Source organism: Malus sylvestris, chromosome 5 (genome assembly GCF_916048215.2).
Source record: "Malus sylvestris chromosome 5, drMalSylv7.2, whole genome shotgun sequence".
Lineage (NCBI taxonomy): Eukaryota > Viridiplantae > Streptophyta > Magnoliopsida > Rosales > Rosaceae > Malus > Malus sylvestris.
The window spans coordinates 29,499,623-29,510,072 of record NC_062264.1 but is presented as its reverse complement, the minus strand read 5'-3'; the positions used below and the strand labels follow the sequence as shown (position 1 = coordinate 29,510,072).

Genomic DNA, 10,450 nt, shown 5'->3' with positions numbered 1-10,450 from the left:
AGGGTGGGACTACAGTGCTAAATAGAAGTGTTGCTTTTACACCATGGCGTGAGTTCAAATCCTGTCGACTTTCTAATCTAACATCTAATTTAACAAATTTATCATTTGATAAAAAAAAAATTAAAAACAACAACAAAACCAATTGCCAATATTGACCAATTTCAAGAAATTCAATCCCAATTTGCGTGAAAACCGATGTAATTAAATGAAATAATAAAATCCCACCAGACAAGTAAAAATTAAAGTTGAAGACTTGGGATTAGACCTGACATTCATATCGTGTTTTTTTGTGTTCGTGTCGTTTTTGTGACATATTTGATATTTTAATGGGTCGTGTCGTGTAACACCTGTTAAAGTAAATGGGTAATATGATCCGACCTAAAATCGACCCGTTAATATTATCAGGTAATATGATCCAACCCGTTACCTATTAAAGAAAATATATTTTAAATCAATAAATAATGAAAATGAAAAACATAATTTGATACTAAATTAGTATATGCATATTACATTGTCACATATATATTACTTCAAAACATAAAAAAAAATATATATATATATATATAACATTTGTCTTTCAAGTATTACATACTCCAAAAATAGAGCCTAATAAAAAACATCAGTACATTACTACAAAATATCAAATGTTCATGGATACGCAAAATAAATTGAGGAACCTTACACGTTTATATATGCTTTCACATTTTTCAGACTTGTACATTAATGATCATGAATTTTATTTATTTTGAACTCCTTTAAAAATACTATTCACGAGGGTTTATATGGTTTTAAAAATTCAAACAATGATATACTCAGACTCAAAGCTAGAGGATGTGATCACGAGTGTTTGCATATTTTTTTTTTCACATTTTTTGCACTTGTAAATTAATTATTATAATTTTGTAATGAGTTTGGTATTTTTTAATTACTTGCTATCTTTATTTTTAATGTGTTTTATAATTTTTTTTATCTCACTCTTTGCCTATAGTATACTATAAAAATAAATAAAACTTAAATTTTTTTAATTTTATATAAAATAATAATATAATAATACATATTTAATATACAATATATAAATATACACCATGGCTACTGTATTTTATAGTAAGTTTTTTTTAGTAGTTTGGAAACATAAAACCATCAGATTAACTTTTTCTTAATGTGTTGAATCGTGTAACGACCCGGCCCCGAAATATTTGTTTTGTTTCAGAAAATAAATAGATTGGTGATTGTCCCAAACTACACTCTTGTTTAGTTAACTTACCATTAATCCCAATTAAACACTTTAATTTCATGAACCCTCACAATAAATTTAGGGGTGTGATATCTACATACCTCATTTTATTTCTCACACACATTTTTTATTTTCGGCCGTCGGATCGGATGAATTGAAGAAGATCAACGGACAGAAATTATCAAGGGTGCGTGAGAAGTAAAATGAGGTGTGTGAATAACACACCCCTAAATTTATAACCAACATTTGATTATCAAAGCATAAGGATAAAACTCAAGTTATTGACCAAACTTCCTTCTCTTAGCACAATCGTTCAACAAAAGATTTTCCTCGATTAATTAACTACCACCTAATGTGTTTCTTTATTTATAGGCCTTGTTTCCATCCATGGTCCATAATTACAATTTCTATATCAAATGCACTATTTATTTTCACACTTTGTCACCACCTTCCTTTATAAATCAAATCTCACTTATTTTATGGCTGCATATAACGTCTCATTAGACTGCCTACGTACCCTAAATAAGGATCAAGCCATTCGTAGTTTACATTCCAAATTCTATTTCATAATCTTCACATTTTAAAGTGACTAACACTTCATAAATTAAACCCAAACAATTGATCCACATCAAATATATTATAAATATGGACTTAGAACATTGTAATTAGCTTAAAAAGAGCAATATCGTCGTCTTAGCCACGCGTCGCCGTAGGTGGCGGTTAATCGTCCCGACTCGCCAGAAAATTCAACTATTTTTTAAAATTCTCAAAATTTTTAGAAATGAAGATCTCAAAGAGTAGAGCAAATTTTATATCTGTGGCCAAGTCCAATTTAGCCTGGAAAGGCTCCAATTTACCTCGAACCCACCGGAAACCCTATAAATGGGTAGTCTCAAATCATCACCTCCGATGCTCTGCCTCCCCTACCATGGTTTGGGTTTTTTTCTAGACCCCCAGGGTAGTCTCATGGTGGTGGTTATTGAACCAAATCATTTCAGATTTGGTAGATTTCGAGCAAGGAGGGTCGGCACCCACGGGTGTGTTCTTTCCAAATTCAAGACCAAATTTCATTATTTTTGAGGTGTAATAGGAAGAGGGAAGGTTATGGAGGGGTTTCTAAGTGGTGGTTTGAGGCAATTCATCGAAAAATGGGTGAAAACCCGTCGGAAAATGCTAAGGGAGTTGATCGGGTCGGGTCACCACGGGCCAGGTCCGATCCTCCGTTTCTCAGTTCTCTCCTTTCCCCTCCCCATCTCTTCCCCTATTGGTCAACTCCCCTTATTCCTTCCTTCCTTTTCTCCTTTCTATTCTCTTCTTTCAACCCCAACCGTCCATTTTATTTTTTCCTTTTCATCCCAGCCACACGTATGGCATGTCACATGGCTCTAGATTTTCTGGGGCCTTCTAAAGAAATATAAAATTACCAATTTATCCCGACTTTAAACGTTAATAACTTCTTCGTTATAACTCCGTTTCATGAATGGTTTGCGCCTACGCGTTTGTGAGATCGAGCTTTATTTAAAAATATAAATTGTGACCTCAAACGGTCTACATATTTTAAATAATTAATTTCCGAACTTCTAACTTCGTAACTAGTTTAATTTAAAACTAAACTCAAGTGAATTAATATAAATTCTCGATTCTTTTCACATATTCATAATTTTGAATATTTCAATTCATATATTTAAATTTTTCAGGGTATTGCAAATCAGGTTACTCGCGTGTCACCTTCGTGTAAACCTGTTAAGGACTTGTTATTAACGGGTTCTTCTCATGTGACCCGATAGAGACCCGATTAGTTATCATGTTGACCCGAAACCCATTATTTTTGTGTTGTTTACGTATCGTATTAACGAGTCGTGTAAGAACTTGTCAGGTGTACTTGGGATTGAGGGTTTTGATTTTACGTTTCCAGGAAGAGAAAAAGAAAGAAAATTTCACAAAATGGATGAGAGAACACAGATAAAAACTTTTGGATTTTACAAAGCAAACATTGTTGGAGAAGAATATGAAGATCTCACTGAAAAAAGAGAGAGAAAAGAAAAGAGGATTTATCTGAGTCTCTCTCTCTCTCTCTCTCTCTCTCTCTCTCTCTATGTGTGTGTATATGTATGTATATGCGTCCACCTCTATCTTTTGTATGAGAGTGTATTTGTGGTTATCTTAACATCTATTTTTACTTCTCATACCCATCTTGTTAATTTATGTCCTTTGATATTCTTTAATTCAGTCAATCCGACGACTGTACATTAAGAGAGTGCATGGAATAAAAAGGGGTGTGCGTGTGTAATTTGGGCTTTATAGTTTTAGATCTTCAAATTGTTGGATGTGATGTGCTATGAGGAGGAGGGTTCTCTCTCTCCTCTCCTCTTTCTCCGAATGTTCTCTGAGTCTCTCAAATCCCCTAAAAAGGGAAGAGGAAAGGAACAAGTGGGCAATAGACACATGTAGATCTCATTTTTATTAGAAAAAATTGTACAAATAAATTGTAAGAATAACACTTTTGTTGATCTAATAATCTACTTGTTAATAGATTGTTCATCCCACCACCAAAATTAGCATCCTTTCCTTTCCTCTCAAAATATTAGCATCACACTCAAATTTTCCCTGTCGCAATCTTAACGTCTGTCCACTTCAATTAAACATGCCACATTCCCCTCAATCCCACCACCAAAATCCACAACACCTGCTGCCTGCATTAAAACAAAACACTTATGTTGGAAGAGATCCCAAGTTCGAGTCACCCGCTCACTCCATGCGTCGGTGAAAGAAAAAGCGAGTCACTTTGTTTGGTCAATTAAACAACGTGCGGTTGCATCAGTTAAAAGTAATAAAAAAAACATCGATTTGTAACACTTTGAGCTTCAAAGATGCACGAATTAAGGTGTCAAGTGATCGCTAAATTGTCAACATAATTCGATCTCAGAAGCTAAATTGTCATGGTACAATGTCGATTGGCTTTACAATATTGAAGAATTCGAGTAAGAATATTCTGAATACACTCTACATGTTCACGGTACAATGGCAGACTGTATGACAGTGCTCAATGCAATTCTATATTAACATGTGTAATAAATTACAGCTCGCTTTTCGTTCCAATAGCAGTTTATTAGATCATCTCACTTAGAGGCAATGGCTTTGTGGGAAGGGAGGAGACACGGTCAAAAATCGACCATCTAAGATGTTCGGCTGCAAGGATGGGATGGAGAAACCAGCCGATTGTGGAACTCTGACGGATGGATGCTGAATTGAACTGCAAGAAAGGCATGGGGAATAACAGACATCATGTTAGTCCAGAACAATATGGATAAAACTCAGTTCTGTGAAAAGTCAACAACCTCAAGACAACTATATATCATTATCTACAGCTTCTTGGTGTATTGGAAGTACCATCATATCAATATCCCCATAAGAGAGATATGGTCAACAAGCCATATTATTAAAGCAGAAGGGAAACAAAATTTCGTACATTATCACCACGTAGACCGTTTACACAATGAGCAGATGAACAATATTACTATACGGGCATGCGAACTGACCTGAATGATAAAGAAAAGGAAGGCTCTACTGGGGCACAAATTCCACGTTGGTCGGGGGGCATCAGAGACCAAAATACTGGAGAACAGTTGCAACGACACATCAGTTTCAAGAAAAGAGAAGCTAAGAAGAGAAGGCAAATAGTTTTTTCTTGTCTTAATTCACATTTCTCTCCCTAATTAAGGCAAGCCTTCTAATCTGAAACGATGACATTAAAGAAAGATCCAAAGAATTACCAGATCGTCCAGAACGATCTTCCAAACCAGAGCAAAATAATGCATCCTGCAAAATGAAACTAACATAATTCAAAACAAAAGTAAATTAAGCAGCATTTGGGTTCTAATGCTACAAGATTCCACAAAAACATTCCCGAAAGAAGCCCGTGCACTCACCTCTTTCATATGATGAGATACATCATGGACCACATCTGCAGGGAACAATTACAATACACAGTGAGATGAATATAGCCCTCCAGAAAAGATATAAATATGAGGTGAAACCGAAATATAAAGAATTTACAAAATGGAGGGGAAGTCCAAAAATTTCCCATAAAATATGACTGCTCAGATAGATCCTTGAATTTGCTCAAAAAAATAAAGATAGATCCTTGAAATATTGACTTATGATTCAGCTGAACTCCGTGGAATAATCAATACTCCAGTTACGAAATAAAGAGGAGAAAAATGGAGTTATCTCCAGTCAAACAGAAATGACACCATTTAAACTTGAAATTCCATATCCTGAAGTCTAAATAATGATGCATGGGAGACAAAAGAATGTACTAAGTAAATGAAGCAGAAGCATGGGGAGGTTGAAATACTTTCACTTCAACAGTCCCTCCAGACTTGCTATTAGCAATTCCTAATACACAAGGCCTGTCTTAAACTTTGAGTGGTCGACTAGTGCTAAAGCAAAAGTGGAAGTAAATTAGGTTATGGACCAAGAACGCCACCCTGAACCTAACTGGATGAGAAAAAAGCTTAAACATAAGCTACTACACTTAGGAATGAGCCCAAGCATGCAAGGCACACAAGACACATTGCAAACATTGCAATAAAACAAAAATTTTGTCATTGCCATCCCTATCCATGCCTTTCATACTAACACCACAGGGACAAACATAATTACCGAAGTCTGGAACACTGGGTTTCACAGCCAACGTCAAGCCAAGAAAGCAGTCCTCAGGCTCAGCACCAAAGTCCGATAATTTCAACTCGAGTGTTGGCTTTGCCCCTGTGAAATAATGGAGAAAAATCATACAAGAAAACGAAAAAAGAAAAAAAAATAATGGATACTAATAAGGGAGGTAGGTACGCATGAAAGAATGGGGAAAGGGAACCTTACCCATGTTACTCAGCTTCAGGTCAAGTGAATCAGGAAGTGAACGAGGAATCCAGCCCACCTATCCATCTTATGTTAGTAAGCTGATCAAATTTATAACATAGCAAAATAGAACAAAAGCAAAGAAGAGAAGAAAACTTGAGAACACATATTACCTGGAAAAAAGGATGTTGCAATGATTCATCGGCGGTTGGCCTCCTTGAGGAATCCCATGAACATAGTTGCTGCCAACAATCAAGAAATCAAGATATTAAAGCATTTAACAAATATTGTCAGGAATTACTGATGAAGGAGAACTGTATAAACAACTCTTACCATGATCAAATCAATAGCTTCTGGACTTGCATTTGGAATGATATCGCAGAGGTTAGCGGGCAAGATCTATTAAAAAGAATGAAATAGTGAGTGAAAGCCAAGCAATATGAATTGATAGTAAACAGATCGATGCAAAAGCTTACCTTTTCATAATTGATAAAGCTATATAATCGAGAGGCATTTGTCCCTTCAGGAAAGACAGTCAAGTCTGGACTACCAAGCACACAGCAGATCTTGAAGAATTGATCTATCTCACTGTCCATTGAAGAAACTAGATTTGTAAGATGTAAAGAAGTTCTCCAACATATCTTCTTATTAAAGAAGAAAAACTTAGCACACATCTATAGTGCATTTATTTATTTTGTGCGGTACGACAGGTAAAATAAATGGACTACGTAGAGGTAACTGCAAAAGAATCATTTTTACGCACATTTTCTCACCAAGACCAAAAACAATAAATATAGAATGATATAATCACCTTTCACCAGGGAAAATAGGGGATGAAGTGCAAAGCTCAGCTAGGATTGCGCCAGCTGCCCACATGTCTGCATATGTTTTCATTTGTTAATCGCCACTCAAAGAAGCACAAAGAGATAATTGATCTCAAGTTTGATATAGAAAAATCTCATGCAGCCTAATCATAGATATACAATACCAGTATAAACCTCAGTTGAAACGTTTTCAACACAGAAATTACAGAACTTCTGGAAGAGGAGCTGTTCAATGAAGAAGTAATAAAGACCATGCTTACCAACTGCAGGAGTGTATAGTTTGGACTGCAACAAGACTTCTGGTGCTCGATACCTAGGATGCCAAACAAGCACCGTAAAATGTAAAAGATCAGAGTGCATGCATAGACATTTGTGCACAAAATAAGATAACACAACTCGACATTAACCCCCCCACTCCAGAAAACCATACATTCACAAATGCGAAAAACAAGATAAGATGATTGAAGATGACTAACTCACCAGCGTGTGGAAACATATTCAGTGTAAGGAGGCATCGATGATACTTCTCGAGCCAAGCCAAAATCGGCAATTTTAAGAACGTCATTCGTCACCAGCAAATTCTCTTCAAGGGAAAATCGTGTTCGATTAATTTCTTAACAAAAATATAGAGATGCAAGAAAACACAATGTTGCCAAACATAACTTACCTGGCTTTAGATCTCGGTGAAAATACCCACTTTTATGGAGGTGACTGAGTCCATGCAGCAGTTGAGACATAAAGCTACGAATCTCATCCTCTGAAAAGGGTCTTCTTTGTTCTTTCATTATTTGGTACAAATTATAGTTCTGGAAACATGAAATTTGGAATCAAACACATCTTACATAATGAGATTAACTTGACCAACTGGCATTCATCAACTTTCAAATTAAGACGATGATATCATTTTATATGATATATAAGTTATAACGTAAACAAAACTAAATGAGAAGGCAAAAGGTCCCTCACCATATATTCAAAAATGAGGAACACCTCATTGTTTTCCCTGACAACCTCCTTTAACTTTATGATATTGGGATGATTTAGTTTACGAAGTACCTGGGAAAATTTTTTTTGACTTGAATCAATGGAAACAACCAGAGGGCATTATCTATTTCATTTAGCAATATGCAAAATGTAAAAGCTCATATTGATGCATATGGCACAACAATATTGAACCATTAAAGTTATCGTGGGACATACCTTAATCTCTCGTAACCTCCAGTATTCCTCCCAGAAATAGAACTTCCTCTTCATCTTCTTGACAGCAACCTGAGGTCAGAAAGGTTAAGTAATACCAGGAAGGATATCGTTTTTGTATAAATGCTTACTCTAAACTCTTAACCAATTCATTCATATTACAATACTAGAGACAACAATTAATATTGAGTCCGTGTTCTCCCTCAATATTTGTATAAACCACAAGATTGATAAAATCAAAAGCATATGACCAAAAGTTCACAGGGGTTAATCGCAAAAACAAATCAATTCACAGGTCAAGATCAAACAAAGCTTAGGAGAAGTAATCATTTCTTTAGTAAGGAGAACCATACAATCTCCTTTGTTCTCAAATCACGAGCCTTATATACACAACCACAAGTGCCATCACCAAGCTCTTCCAAAATTTTATATCTGGGAAAAGAATTCAAGTAAACAAAAAAATATAAGAATTAAAAAAAAATGAAAACCTATTGTTTTAAACAATTCAAAGCATTAGAAAGCAACTAACCTTTCCATTTTTTATGTGCGAACAGTATACAGTCCAACAATCGTTCAGTGGAATTTAAACAACCTCCAAAAAGAGTCTTCGCTGACAACACGGTTTTGTTCACTGGCTTGTAGGCATTGTATAGCGCTTAAGTCTAGCATCCAGCATTTGGCTTCATCAAGCATCCACTTGTCATTGTAGGAGCGGTTAACAGTCGGGAAGAAGTTTATCAACATTTTGCAACCCTCCACGTGAACTCCAGGGACCAAGCATTAAACTTGGCTAATCCATTTTCTTTACAACTACTAACTTATAGCCTCGTATAAAAAACTGGGGCAATTGAGCTGCAGTAGATGGCAAAGTCAGAAGTTTAATTCAACTTTAACAAACCCAACCATTCAACATCAAACAAAGATCATGTCTTTTAATAGCTACAAGCCTACAAATCACTGTTTGCCTTCTTGGCCAACACAAAAAAAGCACACAGAAAGAAAAACAGAACCCGAATCAAAAAACATACAACATTTTGGTTTCCCAAGTTAAAACATCTCACCCTTCGATAATACTAAATTCCTTAGAATTGCAAGATCAAAGCCTTTTCCTTTCGTTATTTCAATGTTACAATGAACACTACAAGTCAAAATTTTGTAGCCCTTCCCCATCCTATACCTTGTTCAAAAGATCAAACAACGAAATTTTCGTACACAACAAATCTATTAAATCCGTATCCCATCCCATCAATTCAAATCCTAAACATGAAACAACAAGCTCAAACTAGACAAGCAATCCAAATACACTAAAAAGATTCAAACTTTACAATATTACCATATAATTTGTACTATTTCATTAAAACCCAACAATCAACTCCACTACCTCAACCATGGTTAGACTATATATTGGTACAAAACTAACAAAAACTAGAAACCCAGAATTAAATTTTCTTTCTTTTGCTTTTCCTGATTTTCTTAAGAACCAAACAGAGCCCAAAAATGAAAACCTCGTGTGTTTCAATTTGCAAACAGCTAAAAACAATCCAAAAATTCATAAAAGTGCACAACATAATACAAGAAAAATTGAAGGATGAACTTACAAATTTACAACTGAAGCTAATAAATTGAGATAACCAGAGAAACAATTAGGAAGGTAAACAGATCAACAATGCACAAACAGTTTTCCAGGGAAAACAAATAGGGAAATTTTCAGAGAGAAAACTTTCGTTTGAGAGGAGAGGAAACTTGAGAGAGAGAGAATTTGGATTGCTGGTGAAGCCATGAGAGGGAGATGGATTCCGCATAAGAAGCGAAGGAAGAAGAAACCAAGCAAAAATTGTTATTAAAATCCGAAATATTATAAATTATTTGTTCTAATGATTTTATCGGTTTGTTAATATAAATTTTTAAGGAATTGTTATTGGCACTTTATAAATTTTATTTTATATTTCAAATTTTTTATATTTGAAAAAAAAAATATATTTGTGAGAAATATAGAATGAAATTTTTAGAGTGTCATTAACACTTTTCATTTATTATTGGGTGTCGTTAATATAATTAAAAATGAGAAATAGAAAATGCTTTGTCGTGGTGGGGGGAAGGATGGTGGTCCAGGTGGTCCCGCGGCTTATTCATTGGTTACCCGCTTTATTGTCCTCAATTACTTTTTAATTTTTAATTATAAAGAACTAAAGAAAATTAATGAAAATAGGAAGGCTTGTTTTATTATCATCACGTATTGTTGAATACATTCTCATATACTTAATACATTTTATATTTGTTTTTTTTATCAAAGTTTATCTTAATGCATCCCACATAGTTTTTCATAATATCCTCA

The 10,450-nt window shown here is 34.8% G+C and overlaps 1 protein-coding gene across 1 annotated transcript; it reads right to left on the bottom strand.

The window, feature by feature from the left end:
• Nucleotides 1-4,113: 4,113 nt before the first annotated feature.
• LOC126622151 (serine/threonine-protein kinase MHK-like) lies at nt 4,114-9,978 on the bottom strand. Its single transcript, XM_050290813.1, has 18 exons — nt 9,714-9,978; nt 8,645-8,967; nt 8,469-8,547; nt 8,119-8,187; nt 7,885-7,974; nt 7,586-7,724; nt 7,399-7,501; nt 7,179-7,231; nt 6,906-6,972; nt 6,571-6,682; nt 6,428-6,493; nt 6,268-6,336; nt 6,116-6,173; nt 5,900-6,004; nt 5,164-5,198; nt 5,008-5,053; nt 4,774-4,849; nt 4,114-4,487 (listed from the first exon to the last, which is right to left on the bottom strand). The coding sequence occupies exons 2-18, from the start codon at nt 8,650-8,652 to the stop codon at nt 4,358-4,360; spliced, it is 1,305 nt and encodes a 434-aa protein (XP_050146770.1). The 5' UTR covers nt 8,653-8,967; nt 9,714-9,978; the 3' UTR covers nt 4,114-4,357.
• Nucleotides 9,979-10,450: the final 472 nt, after the last annotated feature.